At 44.2% G+C, this 18,544-nt stretch overlaps 1 protein-coding gene across 1 annotated transcript; it reads left to right on the plus strand.

Annotated features, from left to right (window-relative positions):
- The first annotated feature begins 5,880 nt into the window (after positions 1–5,880).
- LOC133421588 (homeobox protein Hox-B1a-like) lies at positions 5,881–9,483 on the plus strand. The gene is made up of 2 exons (XM_061711240.1): positions 5,881–6,562; positions 9,137–9,483. The coding sequence occupies exons 1-2, from the start codon at positions 5,881–5,883 to the stop codon at positions 9,481–9,483; spliced, it is 1,029 nt and encodes a 342-aa protein (XP_061567224.1).
- Positions 9,484–18,544: the final 9,061 nt, after the last annotated feature.

The raw sequence follows: 18,544 nt of genomic DNA on the forward strand, positions 1-18,544 counted from the left end.
TCTGTGCAAATGAACAGAAGATTGTCAAAAATTTTAATGAATGCAGAAAATACACATTTCAGTGCTTGTATTATCAACTTCTTCTATGCAAACATGAACACATATCAGTGCTGCTTCACCAGAATCAAATTGTTATATGAAAACTGATAAATTTCACTGCTTATGAAAAATAAACATTTCAGTCAGTGCATTATAATATAATATTGTAACTATACAAGCTAAAGTTACAACATATTTGCATATTTATTTCATATTGTTTACATAATATGAAATTAACACCAACAATATTATTTAAGCCCATGTATACAATAAAGTTGTACTGGATTTACAACCTGTCTGAAACATTATTATTATTATTATTTTTTTAATTTAAAAATATATATTAAAATGTTTAATATCGATACTGAATCGGCCGGCAAAGTATCGCAATATTTTGCCATATCGATATTTTTGCCCACCCCAATTATGGATATTTATAGATATATAGATATACAGCCCTAATATATTTATATATATATATTAAGAGGTATAAATGTCACTAAATGTATTCAGTTCTCTCTAGTTGCTGAGCTGTAGCTGTTTGTATGAGGACATATCTGGATGATTGACACCTCAGCCTCTTCTCTGCCTGTGGAGTTGATGGACAGTTCACAAAGTCACATCACTCCAGCCTTTATCCTCACAATGAACATATTCTGTTTCAACCAGATTATTCGTGGCAGTCGATTCAGGTTTGTCTTGTGATTCCATGAATCGAGTGGAGTTTTCCACGGGAATCTTTTTCTGGTGGTGAAACATCAAAGATGAGAGTGAATTAAGGTTAAGGCTGCAGAAAGTTTAAATTTTTATTTTTTTCGATTGAGTTTTGTAACAGAGTGCTCATCTTTATACCGTAGATCTACAATCTGTGTAGTCTTAGCATTAAAAAGCCAGAAAGATCCTTTTCCTCTCCATTTTCTTCTGCAAAAAAAAAGTTCTGGAATTAATACTGATAAATCTGTCCACAATCCCTGTTTCCATGGTAATAGTTTGCATCCCAGATGCCTCTGAGCCCAGAGACGTCTCCTCCGAAAAGATTAACAGAAGGTTTTTATTTCTCCAAAGTAAAGTTTTACGTGTCAGTACTGAATATAAGGTGTGCTTTGATGTGGACGGGGTTGGGTGATTATCGTTGGCCATGTGGGTTGATAGATCAGTCTCTGCAGGACCAAGGTTATTACCAACGCTTATTAAAACCTTGTCTTCTGAGAATTCCCCTCCTGATCGAACTAGATCTTCTAGTCTTTTTACAGCTCAACTGGTTCAGGTCTGGACTTTGACCGGATCAGTCCAGAACCAGGATTCTTTTTCATCATTCTGGTGTGGATCTGCTGCTGTGTTTGGGGTAATTTCCTGTCACATGACCCAGTTTCAGTCAGATGTCCTCGTTCGGGTACGTAAGCGACTGTGTAGTTACGTTTGCACATACGTCACACCATATCAGGAAGCCCAGAGATAAAAGCTGTTTTAATTTCCGCTGTAGCTAAAATGCCACTTTATTAAGTTTTAATATTTTTTCATGCGTAAAAGTAGCCGTTAAAGATCCCCAACCTGGGCTCAGTTTATCCAAATAACGCCTGTTAAGAAATTTGCTCCGATATTTTCGGGGGGTGAGAAGAGCCGCCGGGTCGGGGCTGATTTATGGTTCCACGTTAAATCAACGCAGAGCCTACGGTGTAGGGTACGGCGTGCGTCGCCGCGTAACCTACGCCGTAGGCTCTGCGTTGGTGTAACGCGGAACCATAAATCACCTTTATTCTGGCGAGATCTTTGTAACAACGGGCAAACGAGTGATTATGTACATTCACTGAGTGAATATTATGAAAGTAAAATATATATTTCTCGCTAGAAATGTAATCAAAACGCATTTTTATGCAGAAACTAACTCAAAATATTGATTTTATTCACTAAAAAATAAGAAATGTCCGCCATGTTCAGTCTGCAAATGACGCAAAGCATTCTGGGAAATGTTCTCAGGCCCTCGGTCGGCGAGTCAGTATCTGAAAACCCTCGCTCTGAAGGGTTAGATTCATACACACTAGCCCTCGTTTTCCCCACTACTAGATGCAAAGAGGAATTGGGACACCACTACCCTCACAGGAACGCGCAAAATTTAGGGGTAGGACTGAAAAGTAGAGCTAGAGGGGGATTGGGACTGGCCCTTAAACACACAAGCTTTTCCTTTCATGCTTAATTAATTCATTTTCGTTAAATATTGAAAAAAGTTCTATGTTGTAGTTAATCTGAGATCATCTATGCTCATATTTTTTATCGTTTAATGTCTTCATGCATAAAAAACACTAGTGAAAGGTGAGTCTTGTAACTTTGTAACTTTTCTGTAAAGCTTGCTGCTTATGGTCTGACCTTGTGCTCCTCCTTCTGCCCTCTCTCCTCTCCTGCAGTCTCTGCAGCACTCAGACGGATGAGTGGGCGTCATTTAATCTCGTCCTTGTTCAGGTCTGGTCCTGCAGACTTCCTGCCCACTCCTTCTGCCTCCGTCCTTTCAGCCCTCACCGATGATTAACCTCCCTCCTTGTCCGTCGCCCACGCCGCTTGTCCTCATGTTGTCCTGGCCGTGCAACGGCCGCGTGTTTGCTGTCAGGACCTTCAGGGAGGCCTGGATGAGCAACGCACGACGGCTTCCTCAGAATGTGAACGTCATGAACAAAAACGTCTTTTTTTTTGGTACCCTAAAAACTGTCAAAGAAGAGTTAAAATCTCTGTTTTTATCTTTTTTTGGTCTTTATTCTTTATTTCATTCATTAAAAGAAAAACAAAACAAACTGAAAATAGACTGAGTATATTTTTTGCAAGCATTTACCCATACTTCAATGCAATAGGTTAAATATGGCACGATCATAGTGTTATATAAAATATACAATGCCTTGTTAGCCGGTGAATCTTTTACTTTGTGTAATGGAGCTATTGTTTTTGATATTTTTACCTTTGTATGCTGTATATGTGATTTCCAACACAAATTCTCCTCCAGAATGACACCTAGAAACTTTGTTTCCCTTACCCTATTAATTTCAATACTAATTGAAGCACCAGTGTCTTTGTTCCTATTGTTGAATATCATGAAGTTTGTTTTATTAAAATTCAATGATCATTTATTTCAGATCAAACCATGTTTTTACTCTTTTAAGTTCTTGTTTAACCACCTTCAATACCTGTGTTAGATTTTCCCCAAAATAATAGAAAGTTGTATCATCCGCGAACAGAATACACCTTAGAAATTGGGTTACATTTACAAGATCATTAATAAACAATTTCTTACATTTCTTTTAAAGAATCTTATTCTGAAACCTGAGCAGAAAAGCACTAACAAACATCCACATATGATATGAGCAAAAGGTTGAGCTATGATCATGGTTGCAGGCCTTGGTTTCACAGACTCTGCTTTGTGTGGACGTGCAGCTTCCTGTCCTGCAGGACCAGCAGGGTTGGGCTAACCAGAAGGCTTCCTGTCGAGCTTAACTTCATTGCTGTAACAGATCAGCTCACTCATTCAATTAGCGCACACTCACACTTGCACATCCCTGCATCCATTAGAAATCTGCAGCTGCCATGACCGACGGCTGAAGAGTAAACTCACTCCCCCTGTGATCGGGATGTTTGATCGATAAAGACCTTTGAGTTCATAAAAAGACTTGGGAGAATGTGCAAAGCGAAGATAAAGTCAGATCAATAATCTTTACCACAGTGATCAGAGAAAAAAACCCAACAAATGTCATGAGACGCTCTGAATCACGACTTGTGGATTATTTGGCTGATGAGTAAACATGTGAAGACACTTTATCAACAGGATCTTTGCGGGTTTTAGTCACCAATTTATCAGCCAATCCCCCCCTTTTTTAATTTAGCATCAGAAAATACCTGAAAATGTCTGGCTGATTAACAGCAGCACATGTGGACGGCCCTGTGCTGTCAAGCATGTGACACTCCTTTGTTTTATTCAACACATTTAATTTTGAAATCCGTTCAGTACAGGTTTATTAAAGTAAAGCAAATATCTGAGTCATCGTCATGAATTGAACTGATATTTTATTGTTTGGAGAGTGAAAAGAGAAAATCAACCAAAATAAGATAAGATAAAATAATCCTTTATTACTCCCTCAATGGGGAAACTCAGAAAAATCCATCCATGGTTCCTGTGCGGGGTCTCAGGGGTCTGCTGGAGTCTAATCAGGGCTCTGCGGGCCACCTCACCTGGGCAGGTCTGCAGTTTTTTCATCACTGACCCATGGAGGAAAACAACACAACAGAGAGAGGGATAGAAAAAAAGAAAAAACTAAGAAAATCAGCTGCTTTTAACCAAAAGCTTCTGACTAGATGAATCTTATCACAGTGTTGGCAGATAAACTCTGACTGTTTTTTACGTGACCCTGGTCTATGCGTCATAATATTAAAGGAGCATTCTGCTCTTTTACAGCTTGTATCTTAAAGTTGGTTTAGACTTTTTTGTTCAGCAGAATGGCCCTCCAACCCATCAGACCCGTGTCCAAGAACATGTCATGGCCCTGGGGTGGATCTGGGGTGAAACTTCAGTGATCCCAGGGTTATTTATAACGTTAGGATTAAGGTTTAGAGCTGGGGGTTGTGTTACGGGATGACTTGATCAGAGATTCTGCAAGCAGGAGCTGGAAAGTACGATGCACACGAACGCAGCCTTTTACTGGGATGAAGTCTGGACCTCCAGATCGGGATTAAAGGACAAAACCAGCAAGAGCGATCGTTGTGCGGCAGCTGGGATGTGAAAACCCTCCTGGGCTGCTGGAGGAGCTGGGCCTGTTGCACCGGGGGAAGGTTTTTTGTGTGTGTGAGTGTGTGTTTGTGTGTTTGTGTGTGTGCTTTTGGGGGGCTGTTTTTCTGTTTGGCAGCTTTGTGCTTTGAGGAGGTTTCTGGAAACCTGGGACCGGCTCCCGGCTCCTCTTTTATTCGGCGCCCCTCTCTGCGCCCTGACAGATCGGCGCTCCTATCAGATTGATGGCCCGGTTTGATTGAAGTCTCTTTGTCGTGGTGATGTCACGGCCAGTGATGGATGAGGCGCGTGCGTGCGCCGCACTGACGCGCGCACCTAAACTCCACTCCTGAACCGAAAAGAAACCCAGAACCCCCCTCATCCTGTACACACACACACACACACACACACACACACACACACACACACACACACACACACACACACACACACACACACACACACACACACACACACACACACACACACACACACACACACTGGGACCAGCTGACAACTTCTGGCCTAGTCACCACGGGCGACGAGCCACGTGACCCGCGACAGAGGTAGATGAGGAGAACGGAGGAGGAAGAAGAGAAGTGACACGGAGAAAGAGGGACACACGCGGAGAGAAAGAAGGAGAAAAAGAGAGGAAAAAGAGAGCTGTGATGGAAGAAGAGTGAGTGGGACAGGTGAGGAGGTGATTTGTTTTCCTGCCAGGACCCTAAGGAGCCCACGGGTCGGCCCGGGGACCGCGGGGCCTCCGCACGCACCTCACCGGCTCAAACACAGGACAGTAGGACGCAACATTGGTCAGTTTTTTTATGTTAAAACAGAGGACAGGACGCTTCATTTGTCAGTTTTCTAATGTTAAAATCTGGGGGATTTTATTTTTTCCGCCAGGTCTGACTCTTCTGCATTCCTGGATTTTTTTCCTCTTTTTTATTTAATTTCCTTCATCAGATTATTTTCTCCTGGAAACATTTGAAATTGGATCTTTTCATTTTTGATTTTTATGTTTATTTCCCCGGCCCCCTGCGTGGGCCCCTGCTGACAGAAACTCTATCCGGGCCCCTCGTTCGGGTCCCCGGTTCGGCACCATGAACTCGTTCGTGGAGTTCTCCGTGTGTAACCGTCAGGGGAGCGGCGGTTATTCTGCCCCCAAAGCCGGGTACCCCCCCCACCCCCACCTGCACCACCACCACCACCACCTCCCCCTGGACCAGCACTTCTCCGTGGCCCCCGGGGGCCTCCACCCGGGCCCCGGGGGGGACGGCGGCTACGCGGCGGACGGGAGGGGGTACGAGGCCGCGGGTGCGAGCCAGCAGCCGCATGCACACACCGGTTATCACCACCAGAACCAGAACCAGAACCAGTTACTGTGTCATTACACCAACGGGAGTGTGGGGGGCTCGGGGCCCTACGGGGGCCCCTGTTCCGCAGACTCCGAGTATGCGGGTCACCCCGGCTCCGGGGCCCCCCAGTACTTCATGGAGGAGTCTGTGGGCCCCCCCTACTACCAGCAGCCGGCCTTCCCCGGCACGGCCGGCTACACCCCCCTCACCGGGGCCTACTGCGGGGCCCAGGGCTCCCTGTCGGGCCCCCAGTACCCGCAGCAGCAGGGGACCCTGGACCCCGGAGCTTACCTGGGGCTCCCCCAGCCGGCGGGCTACGACCTCCTGTCCGGGTCCCAGGACGGAGGCCGAGGGGACGAGGACCAGCAGGCCGGACAGGGACACACGTTCGAGTGGATGAAGGTGAAGCGGAATCCCCCCAAGACAGGTGAGCAGGGTGGGGTTCACTGGTCTGGTTAAGAGTTTAACAGTGCATTGTTCAGATTAAGTGCATGAAAATGCATATTTGAGTATGGATTTGAGAGCATCAGCGCTCTCTGCATCCATCTTTTAATCAGCATAAATGCGGGTTCAGTGGTTAATCTGCGGCTTCTGATAAATGACGCAACGATGATGGAAGTCTGATGGAAGTGAAAAATGGATCAAATGTCCCTGCAGTTGCAGGTTTCTCTGCAGATGTTCAGTTTTTCTCATGTAAATATTGACCTCCATTTGTTCTGATCTGCTCCTGTGCCAGTTATGAGCTAGGTGAAAAAAAACAGAAGCAACGTAGAATTTCCAACAGTGCGTCTCTGTATTCATTCTGGTTTTGCGTCACCGGATAGGCCTAAAACTAGTCTTCTGTATTTCTTGGTGCTGTTTCGCTTTAATGCGCTAAGAAAAGTATTTTAATTAAATATTCCTCCTCGTATTTTCGCTCTTTTAAAATGGGTGTTATTCTTTAGCGAAGCTTCCTCAAAAAGAGTTTTAAATAGGCCGTAAATACAATGATCAAATAAGACGTATTAAACACGCACTTTATTTCTGAAAATCTTCAATAATAAATGCCTGGTAAGATCCCAGAGCTGTTTTGATCAGCTCAGACTGTTCGGGTTCGGGAGGATCCATCTGCGCTACCGTCAACTCACTTTCAGGATGGAGCTTTGACAAATATGTCAAGAGCCACGTCTTTGGAGTATTTTTTTCTCAATAGCCTCTAAATCATGTGACCCAGAGACACAACATTTAAGCTGATGTACATTAAGAAAAAAAACAAGAACAAACAAAACAAGCTGAAAACCAGCTTTGCGTAATTCAACTTATTCGAACGTATCTTCATGTTTTTTACATAAAATTCTAAAAAATATATTTTTGGGATCATAGTCATGTTTTTTCCCCCTTAAGGCTTTTATGTACAGTCGGAAGACAGTTCAGCTTTGGTTTGAGAGTTTGGGTCAAGTGGCTTTGAAGCTATGAAAAAAATAAATAAATAATGAAAATGAATGAAAATCAATCAGAATTGATTATATATATATTTATATATACAGTATATGTAGTATGTATTATGAGCTCGTAAAATACCTTATATTTATTACCTTTTGTTTGGAATTACACAGCTTGGAAGCTATAGAAAGAAATGCATGAATAAAAAAATACATGTAACGATATTATACAATCAAGAACACTCGAGTACCTGTGAGAGGATTGACTGTACTACCGGGACTAACTTCAAACAGGGGTGGGGGCTGCACCCCGACACGTCATCTCCCCCCAACGCTTCGTTATTCTTCCCTGTAGCTGCTCTACCCTGGGAACGCTGCCCTGCTTTGTTATCTCTGAAGAACCCCCCCCCCATCCATCCATCCACCACTCCAGTGTTTTATCACACCTTTTTCTCCTTTATCCTCCAAAATGTACAACACTTGTCCATCTTGCTTGATGGTTGGTGACTTCATTTCTGGAAAAAAACAGGCTTAAATCTGTCTTCCAGAAACAAGCTGGAGGCTTTTATACACGATTTTCTTTTAATTGCTGGAGTTTTCTGTGCTGAGTACACTGAGGTGTGATAAAATGCTTATATCAGTTTTATTTTAATATATTTCCCATCAGAGATGAACAAAATGTGTTATTGATATTAATTTGACATTTAAAAAAAAACAAGTTTTATTTTAAAAGCTTGCCAAAGACGCTTGTGTGCGCATGCGCATTTCCGAGGTTTATAGTTTATAGTTTTATTTGGATCCCCATTAGCTGCAGCAAAACTGCAGCTATTCCTCCTGGGGTCCGACACATAATATACAGTACATGACAAAAAATTAAAAGCAAACCTAAAGAGGTAGTAAAGAAAAAGAAAAATAGAAAATAAAAAAAATAAAAAAAAGGAAATTACTTTAGATTTCTGTCAAATAAGACCAGGGCTCCTTTTGACACTCACATTAACCCTTGTGCTGTCTTTGGGTCCAAATGACCCAATTCTTCTATCCTTTTTTCCTCCTGCCATGCTCTCTCCTTCCTTCTTCCCTTCCTCTTTTCCTCCTTTTTTACCCTCCTTTACTCCCTTTTCTTCCTACCTCCCTTTCGTCATTCATTTCTTTATTACCTTCTTTGCTTTTACTTCCTTCTTTCCTTATTTTCTCCATTCCTTCCTTCTTCTCTCCCTTCTTTTTTTCCTTTTCTCCATTCCTTCCTCCCTCCCTTCTTTCCTTTTCTCCCTTCCATCTTTTCTCCCTTCCTTACTCCCTTTCCTACTTCCATCCTTCTTTCGTTCTTTTCTCCTTTCTTCGTTACTTCCTTCTTTCCTTCCTTCCTTCTTTTCTCCCTTCACCCTCCCTTGACCCAAATACAGCACAAGGGTTAAGGTTACAGTCATTCCGTTAAACATTTAGACATAATGCATTACGATACAAAATCATACATTTTTTAAACTTTAACTTGAACCAATTTAGTTAACCAATAACTATTTGAATACGTTTTATATGTATTTAAGAGGTATTTAATCAAAACATGTGTGTTCCTCCTGCAGCCAAGGTGTCGGACTTCGGCCTGTCCCCGCACAACAACGCGCTGCGCACGAACTTCAGCACGCGCCAGCTGACGGAGCTGGAGAAGGAGTTCCACTTCAGCAAGTACCTGACGCGGGCGCGGCGGGTGGAGATCGCCGCCACGCTGGAGCTGAACGAGACGCAGGTGAAGATCTGGTTCCAGAACCGGAGGATGAAGCAGAAGAAGCGCGAGCGCGAGGGCGCCGGCGCGCGCCCCCGCTCCGCCGGCGGGGACGCGGACGGCGGATTCATCTCCAAGGAGACGGACGACACCGACCACTCCTCCGCCTCCACGTCTCCCGGCGCGTCCCCGAACTCCGAAACGTAGTCCAGGATGGGACTACATATCCCAGAATCCCTTTCTGGACCTGGATGTTTCTTCAGTTTTCAGTTGAGTAGAGGGTATGCGTTGACGTCACTTTCCCTCTGGACCAGCCCCCTTACTCACACCGAGTGGTAAAACATCAGCAAAAACTAGTGGGAGAAAATGTGGAAAAGACGGGATAACAGCCGATTATCAGCTTAAATTAAAGGCAGTTGGACTTGACAGTGACCTGTACAGTTACCAAGAACCAGTGGTCCATGGACATTAATATTTGGTACAGTTACCAAGAACCAGTGGTCCATGGACATTAATATTTGGTACAGTTACCAAGAACCAGTGGTCCATGGACATTAATATTTGGTACGGTTACCCCAAGAACCAGTGGTCCATGGACATTAATATTTGGTACAGTTACCAAGAACCAGTGGTCCATGGACATTAATATTTGGTACAGTTACCAAGAACCAGTGGTCCATGGACATTAATATTTGGCCACCAATCCAGTTTCCTGATATTTATATGTACTTCATTTCTACGCCGGGGAAATACACGAAGCAAAGCTTGAAGGCATACAAAAGTCTTGATGCTTGGTCCAACTTCAAGGCAGGATTCATTGGCGAAATTAAAGTAATGAGGACACCGAACTTTATGATTTGACCGTTTAACGTTAGCTACCCAAAATCCAACATTACCTGATACAAAAAGGGAACCACAAATCCACGTTTCGGTGCCTGGAATCCAGTTGTTTCTGGGAATCTATGAATTTTGCCTTTGTCCGCCTTTCGGCCTTGTCTCTCTTAAGCTTATTTTTCAGCAGGCTGTAAAACGATAACTCAGATTTCTTGCTAAATCTATGAGTACAGTCGATCACACAACAGCTCTTTCCTGTTTTAGATGTTTTCCAGTTGTTCAAACTGAAAGTTTACGCTGCCAGTTGACGTAACCCACTGTGAACTTGCATCTGTGACATGTTGCGCATTCCCTCTATTTGAGAAAATATTCTGTGACCCCTCTCGTCAATCAAGACTGTGGTTCTGATGGTGTCAGATGGACTAAGCCAATGATTTCAGAGTTGAAACGTCTGTAAATGAGTGAATAACGTTTTGGCAGCTAACCGCAGCTGGAAATGTGACGTAACGTCAGCTAATACGGAGAGAGACCACAGATTTCATGCTGGTGGATAAAAATGTGGCTGAAAATGACAGAAATGTCCGCAAGTCTGCTGACTTAAGGAGAGACTAATTTAAAATGAGTTTGCCGTTCTTTTTTTCTTTAACGAGGTTTGAAGAGTCGCCAGATGATGAAAGGAGCAAACGGGGCCAACAAAGGAAATATTTCTCTGATGGTTTGCAAAGTATGAGAGTCTGTGAGCAGTGACAGACATGCGGTCGGCGTGGAGGACTCTGCCTCTCCAGTTCATTGTGGGGTAATGGCCCATAATTAAACAACAAAGAAGACAGAACATCCAGCTGCTTCCTGAAGCAGGAGTTCTGCTTGTTTACAGAAATGAAATGTTGGAGGAAAACCACCGTTTTCCTCCTGTCACACTTCGTTGTCACGACTTGGTTTGGTTTGAGCTCCAGTTTTGGTTATGAGGAGTCAGAGTTTATTTCTTCTTTTCAGTTAGAAAACATAAAGTTAAATGCTAAATCAAATACATAAATGTCGTGGTCAAAATCCCACAAAGTTCCAGTTCAGCAGCTCCTTTTACCACTGCGTCTTTACAACTCCGATGCTAGCGGCAGGTTGTTTTAGTGGGTGGAGTCAGACAGTTGACTGCACCTTCTCTTGCTGAGGCATCTTTGGAAACCAGTGTTAGGTCTCTACACCAGCTGGATAATTAGGATCTGGTTTGGGACGTTACAGAACCCTGCAGACCCAAACAACTCTTTGAAAGACAGATTTCAGACCCAAGATGCACAAAATGAAACTAACTTTTTGGACACTATGGCCCGTCAAAGCTCAGGAAGAAATCATGTGTGGGGTTAAACCAAGTCTCTCTGCATGCTAACATGCTCCGGTCGCATGACTACAACATGTACACATGATTACTGCAAAAGCCTTCAATAATCATCCAATCAGCCTTAATTCTTCCTTACTTTAATGGTGTTCTGTCAGGACCGTCCTTCTCAAGAAATGATATCTTTCCTGGGAGACTGAGACGCTGGTAGTTCTTAGTTTATGGAAACGTGGATCCTGAAGTTGAAGCACCTGCTACAACCTGAGAAATGATGCTGATGATGTGAGCGGAGGCACTCTGGTGTCTTCCCGTTCAAATGTCAGCAATATTTGGATGGAGAGCATCATTCCTGCTGATAGTTTTTGTTACACAGTCTAATTTTGGAAAACCGAAGGAAGGTGTGATTGTAGTTTTTCTCTTTTAGTTTGGGCTTCCAGGTATTCAAAAGCCCGTAACCTGCATTAGATTTAGCTGATTTTTTTACGTGTGATGATGAAATGTGAATCAAAAAGACTTCAGGGATTTGAAAACTGCTGAGTCCACAAGGTGTGGTCCATTTTCATGACCGTATCGGAGGGGGTGGGGGGGTCCTCCTATGGTGCCCCTCATTCTGACTTCAGGGTTCAGTTCCTATACTCCTCATCTCTAGCTCTAGCTGGTGGCAGGGGAGACGGTTTTAGGCGATGTACACGTCACAGCACAGAAATGAGAACAGTTTCAGCTGGAAGAGATGAAAATAAACAGAATACGACCCCGACACCTGGCAGGAAGAGACCAGAATGTGTCTGCCACCGGCGACCAGCGGCTAAGTTCACCAAACAAATGTCTGCCAGCGGAGAGCTCAGAGTCCATGACTGGTACGGCGTCAGGACCAGTACTCGAGTTGAGGGGGGATGAGGGGGGATGAGGGGGATGGCATCCCGACTGAAATAGAAACGGTCCAAATCATCCCCCCTGTAAAACTGCCATCCCCCCTTTCCATCCCTTATGTCATTTCATCAATGAATGTGGTTTTACTGCTATTTCAACATTTAGTCATCACCAGAAAAATAACACCAGAAAAATAACTTATTTGACCATTTTCACCTGTTTCAAGTAAATTTTCACTTGAAATAAGTAGAAAAATCTGCCAGTGGGACAAGATTTATCTTCTCATTACAAGCAAAAAAATCTTGTTCCACTGGCAGATTTTTCTACTTATTTTAAGTGAAAATCTACTTGAAACAGGTGTAAATTGCATTGTTGTTTTTTTCAGTGATGAATTTTGTTTTAAGTGTAATGAGATTTTTTTTACTAAAATGAGACATTTTAACTAGAAATAAGACAAATATTCTTGTTAAGATTTTGAGTTTTTGCAGTGATCCATTTTACTTATCCTGTGAAGGACAGAGTCATATTGATAAGTTCAGAAAAGTGTTTTTTATTGTTGTGTTTTGATGTATTTGATGTAAGCCCAGTGGATATTTAAAGCTTACAGAAGGCTGCATTTAACTGCTGCTATGTCATTCCTGCAGTATTTCTGCAGGTGTTTTGATCACTGCTATTATTTGTAATATATTATATTATTTGTAATCACCACAAATTATCCGTCCCCATATGATAAAATCCACCACCCCCCCTGATTGTTTTTCTACAACTCGAGTACTGGTTAGGTCCACTGGAAAATGCGGCGGTTATGGCGGAGCTACTCACGATACAGGCCATGGATTGGCGGACAGACCAACTCCTCCCAAGAAGTTTTCTTGTTTCTCTCCACCAGCCCGACCCGCTCAGGGGAAACGGGCTATATATGCGTCAGGGTCACTGCTCTGGTGCTCTGTGCATCTCTGGACTGTTACAGCAGCAGCACATGTGCAAAAACACTTCCTGTTTCATTTCAGAATAAGATGGTGACTTCTTTACAGGTTGATGAACAAAATATGTTAGTTAGACTCAGGTTGATTCAGTGTGTGTGTGTTTTATGTGCGTGATTTAAGAGAACTACTTAACAGAGGAAGGAGTTAAATTATTGGACGTGTTTTATTTTATCGACCGAGGAAAGTATGTGCAGATCTGAGCGGTGTTGTTAAATCCTGACAAAACTGGAGCACAGAAGTGAATGTTTTTAATGTGAACCACGAGAGAGAAGCTTGGCCTTGTCCTCCCTCGTATGTGATCTGTTTCTGGGTTTAATGAGTGCCTCTATAATGTGAAGTGTTAATGATGTGACTGATAATGAGTTTTTAAACGAGAGCAGACTGACTGAGTTTTATTAGTTCTGCTGCCTTTAAGACACTTCCAATCATGTCTGCCTTATGTTTACCCCAAACTACCTCAAATAAATATTCTTCTGCCAATCCTTTCAGAGTCCAAGCTTTCTTTGGAGAACATGCTGTGTGTTATTAGGACGTCAGGAGAGGAAGCCGTCGTTAGGGACCAAAGTGATGTGAAGGGAAGCAGTTTGATTTAGAGCAGAGTAAACACTTGCAGCAAGATTGAATAAATATTCAGAGAGGGTGGCGTGTTTCACTGCCACTCAGGTCGGGTTTAAAGGTGTGTGTGGCTTCTGATGGAGGATGAACACAAACACACCAGGGAGGAATGTGACGGCTTTCCGGGTGGCTCGGCAGCCTGTTGACCTTAGAGGAGCTGCTGGGATATCTAAACATGCAAACAAACTCCTCCTGCTCGTCCTCAGCTCCCTCTGCACTCAGCTGGTCCACCCTGCCCTCCTGGAACCTGGGTGGCAAGACTCCGTCAACGCCCTCACCTTCTCCTCTAACACACACACACACAAGCAAACACACACCTCCTGGGCTGGCTGGTGGACACAGAGGTCCAGGAAGAGTCTCCAGCTCTCTCTTATGTCTTCGTGGGTTCTCTTCAGTCTTCTCAAAGCGTCCTTCACTGAGTCCAAAGTCAGTTATATATGCTGGTGCAGGTTCTCAGTCATCCAGTGGCGCTTTTCCACTAGTTCCTACTCGGCTCTACTCATCTCAACTTGGCCTGGTTTCTTTTCCACTACAATTCAGCACCTGGATCAGAAGTAGGAGGTTGGAGAAGCTGCTGTGACGTATTTGATTGTGTGATCTAAACGAAGAAGACAACAACACTAAAGATGTAGAACCTGGAGGAGATGATAGATGTGCTGCTGGATCTGTGGCTTGTGTTTGATATCAAGTTAAAAAATGAAAGTGAGAGAAGCTTCAAGCAGAGACGCTTTTTAATTTTATTTAGTTTGTCTCAGTGCTGCTGAAAAGTCAGCTGGAGCCGCAAGCAGCTATGAAGAGACAGAGCTCCTGGTAGATCCGGTCGTTCCTTATCGCCTCTAGATCCCTTATTAATTCTCTCCTCAGCACCAGGTTTATGAACATCTGCACCTCAGAGTTGGATCACCAAACAGACTTTTGCGCTGCCATTGCCTGTCGAATAAAATGAACAAGAAGCCGTCAGAGTCTCTTTCGCTGATTTCCTCCTCCTGACTCAGACGTCTGACTCCAACCCCCCGACCAATCGGTGGCCTGTAGTGTGATGATGTCAGATACAGCTGATTCAGCCGCTTAGAACCTCAGCAGAATAGATACAGAAAAGTATCTACTCGGCACGTTACACCCTAGTGGAAAAGCACAAAACCGAGGTGAGGCAAGTCGAGTCGAGTCGGGCTGAGTAAGTACTGGTGGAAAAGCGACACAGGTCACGGTGTTCCTCAGAGGCTTGAATAAAGACAAATTGACCTCTTTTTGTTGGGTCCTGAAGACGTTTCGTCTTCCACTCAGAAGCTTCCTCAGTTCAAACTGACTGGTGGACAGTTCTGAGCTTGTAAACAGTTAACTGTTGGTCTTTTGTCCACTCTGCCTGACCTAATTTTAGTCCCATGAGTCTAGATGTGAGTGGTGGTGGAACCACCTCGTAGGAGATTCAACTGTAGGTCTTTGATGGTGAAAGATATGGTGGAGAAGATCTGTTTTTTTTCTGCCAAAAATGTGTATACTATTGTCCTGGAAACAACGTCCATCATCGTCCAGATGGACCTAAGTCTGGACATGAATTTGGACCTAATGTGCTGCTCTCTTGTATTTGGACCTGATTGCTGCTTAGTTTCTCCGATGAAAAGGTCTGTAGGCTCCTCACTAATCTGAACTGCATAGACAGTGTTGCTCAATTCCTGTCTGGATGTGTCTTTTGCGTGTTTTATACTGAGGGTGGTAGTAGTCGAGGTAGAAGTGGACCAGATTGAGTCTGAGGGTTGTGGTGGTCTCAACTAGTGTAAGTCTAAAGTTGGTTTTAGGTTTAAATTGGACCCATTTCAGTCTGAGGGTGGTAGTAGTCGAAAGTGGACCAGTTTCAGTCTGAGGGTGGTGGTTGGAAGTGGACCAGTTTCAGTCTGAGGGTGGTGGTAGACGGAAGTGGACCAGTTTCAGTCTGAGGGTGGTGGTTGGAAGTGGACCAGTTTCAGTCTGAGGGTGGTAGAAGGAAGTGGACCAGTTTCAGTCTGAGGGTGGTAGAAGGAAGTGGACCAGTTTCAGTCTGAGGGTGGTGGTAGACGGAAGTGGACCAGTTTCAGTCTGAGGGTGGTGGTAGAAGGAAGTGGACCAGTTTCAGTCTGAGGGTGGTGGTTGGAAGTGGACCAGTTTCAGTCTGAGGGTGGTAGAAGGAAGTGGACCAGTTTCAGTCTGAGGGTGGTAGAAGGAAGTGGACCAGTTTCAGTCTGAGGGTGGTGGTAGACGGAAGTGGACCAGTTTCAGTCTGAGGGTGGTGGTAGAAGGAAGTGGACCAGTTTCAGCCTGAGGGTGGTTGTAGAAGGAAGTGGACCAGTTTCAGCCTGAGGGTGGTGGTAGAAGGAAGTGGACCAGTTTCAGTCTGAGGGTGGTGGTAGGAAGTGAACCAGTTTCAGTCTGAGGGTGGTAGACGGAAGTGGACCAGTTTCAGTCTGAGGGTGGTGGTTGGAAGTGGACCAGTTTCAGTCTGAGGGTGGTAGAAGGAAGTGGACCAGTTTCAGTCTGAGGGTGGTAGACGGAAGTGGACCAGTTTCAGTCTGAGGGTGGTGGTTGGAAGTGGACCAGTTTCAGTCTGAGGGTGGTGGTTGGAAGTGGACCAGTTTCAGTCTGAGGGTGGTGGTAGGAAGTGGACCAGTTTCAGTCTGAGGGTGGTGGTTGGAAGTGGACCAGTTTCAGTCTGAGGGTGGTGGTTGGAAGTGGACCAGTTTCAGTCTGAGGGTGGTGGTAGGAAGTGGACCAGTTTCAGTCTGAGGGTGGTGGTTGGAAGTGGACCAGTTTCAGTCTGAGGGTGGTGGTTGGAAGTGGACCAGTTTCAGTCTGAGGGTGGTGGTAGGAAGTGGACCAGTTTCAGTCTGAGGGTGGTGGTAGGAAGTGGACCTGTTTCAGTCTGAGAATAATAATAATAATAATTCATTTTATTTCGAGGCGCCTTTCACGTCACCCAAGGTCACTTTACAGGATAAAAACAAGAAATACAATTAAAAATACAATAAAACATCCGTAAAAGCAGCAATACAAATAACACAACAGTAAACAAATGAACTGGTGGGAAGTAGTGCGTGATGTCCGGTCAGAGTGAAGGGGCAAGTTTGAAGGTGAGTTTTGAGTTGCGTTTTGAATGTGGTGATGGAGTCTATTTGTTTTTATGTGTGGGGGGAGGGAGTTCCAGAGTCTGGGTGCCGTGCAACTGAAAGCTCGGGCACCCATGGTGCTAAGGTGTGAGGTGGGAGTGTAAAGGAGTCAAGCAGAGGTTGAGCGGAGGGTGCGGGAGGGAGTGTATTCTTGCAATAGGTCACAGAGGTAAGTGGGGGCTAGGTTGTGAAGGGCTTTGTGGGTGAGGAGGAGGTTTTTATAAATGATACGGTATTGGACTGGGAGCCAGTGGAGTTGGATAAGAACGGGGGTGATGTGGTCACATGACTTGGTGCGGGTGATGATCCGGGCGGCCGAGTTCTGAATGAGTTGTAGTTTGTCGGTGAGTTTGGTTGGGAGGCCAGTGAGGAGGGCGTTGCAGTAATCGAGAATGGTGGTCTGAAGTGAACCAGTTTTAGTATAATGGTGGTGGTGGTCTTAAGTTTTAGCCTGAAGGTGATGTTGGCTTAAAGTGGACCAGTTTTAGTCCAATGTGGTTTTTAGGTGTCAAGTATACCAGTTTTAGTCTAAAGTTGGTTTTTGGTTAGAGGTGGACCACTTTGAGTCTGAAGTGGTGGTGGGGGGTCTCAAGGCAGAGTTCCAGCAGGGTCCAGGTCTGGTCTGGAGGGCCCTTTATTGCTGCAGTCATTTCCTGAAGCTCTCCTTAGATGTACGTCTCAAGAATGCATAATTCTGTTACTTTGCTTTGCTGGACCTCTGCCTCTCCACCACCTGCTTCAGGGAGGATGGAGATGGATCTGATGGAGACCGAAGGTCCATGAGGGTTTTTGTGTTTTTAAGCCAGCAGCTGGCGTCTATGTGAACCTGAGATGATATTAAACACCTCACTGGAGTCTGATTCTGCCTGGTTCCACAGCTCTCCTATCTGAAAACACACACTCAGGGGGTTTTACACCAGCTCCTTGTGGCTCTCAGTGAACGAGAAAAGAAGCAGAAGTGGCATAATAAGAGGCAGTAAGACGGCAGATTCTTTCAGAGTGAGCTCATGTGGTCTGAAACCAAACTTCTGTTTTCTTTAACTCAGAAACACAAGTCTGAGCGAGTGTGTGTGAGTGAGTGTGAGATAAGGCTCAGAGTCTCAAACACACTCGGGCAAACATCCAAACATCTGGACATCAATCAACATGTACATATTAGGACAAATCAGCTGATCCAGGACCTGCCCGGGTGTCGTCTGTGAGAGAGGTTTTCACTTCTTGTTTAAGCACAGTCATTTAATCTTCTTCTATCAAAGTTAAGTTTTCTTTTGTTGAATCAGTTTACTCAGTTAAAAACAAGTAAACCTGACACCCTTTTAATTTGCTGTCACATTAAGCAGATTTCTTTTCCTTTTTTTCCCAGTGAGCTGTTAAATCCTACTTGTGATATATTTCCTTTACTGCTCCAGTTGTTGTGCTTCCATTTCACACTGGAATTTTGTTAATTGGTCATAAATATTGTAACTGTGCTTGGATGAACTGTGTTGTCTGTATTA

This window comes from Cololabis saira, chromosome 21, assembly GCF_033807715.1.
Source record: "Cololabis saira isolate AMF1-May2022 chromosome 21, fColSai1.1, whole genome shotgun sequence".
Taxonomy (NCBI): domain Eukaryota; kingdom Metazoa; phylum Chordata; class Actinopteri; order Beloniformes; family Belonidae; genus Cololabis; species Cololabis saira.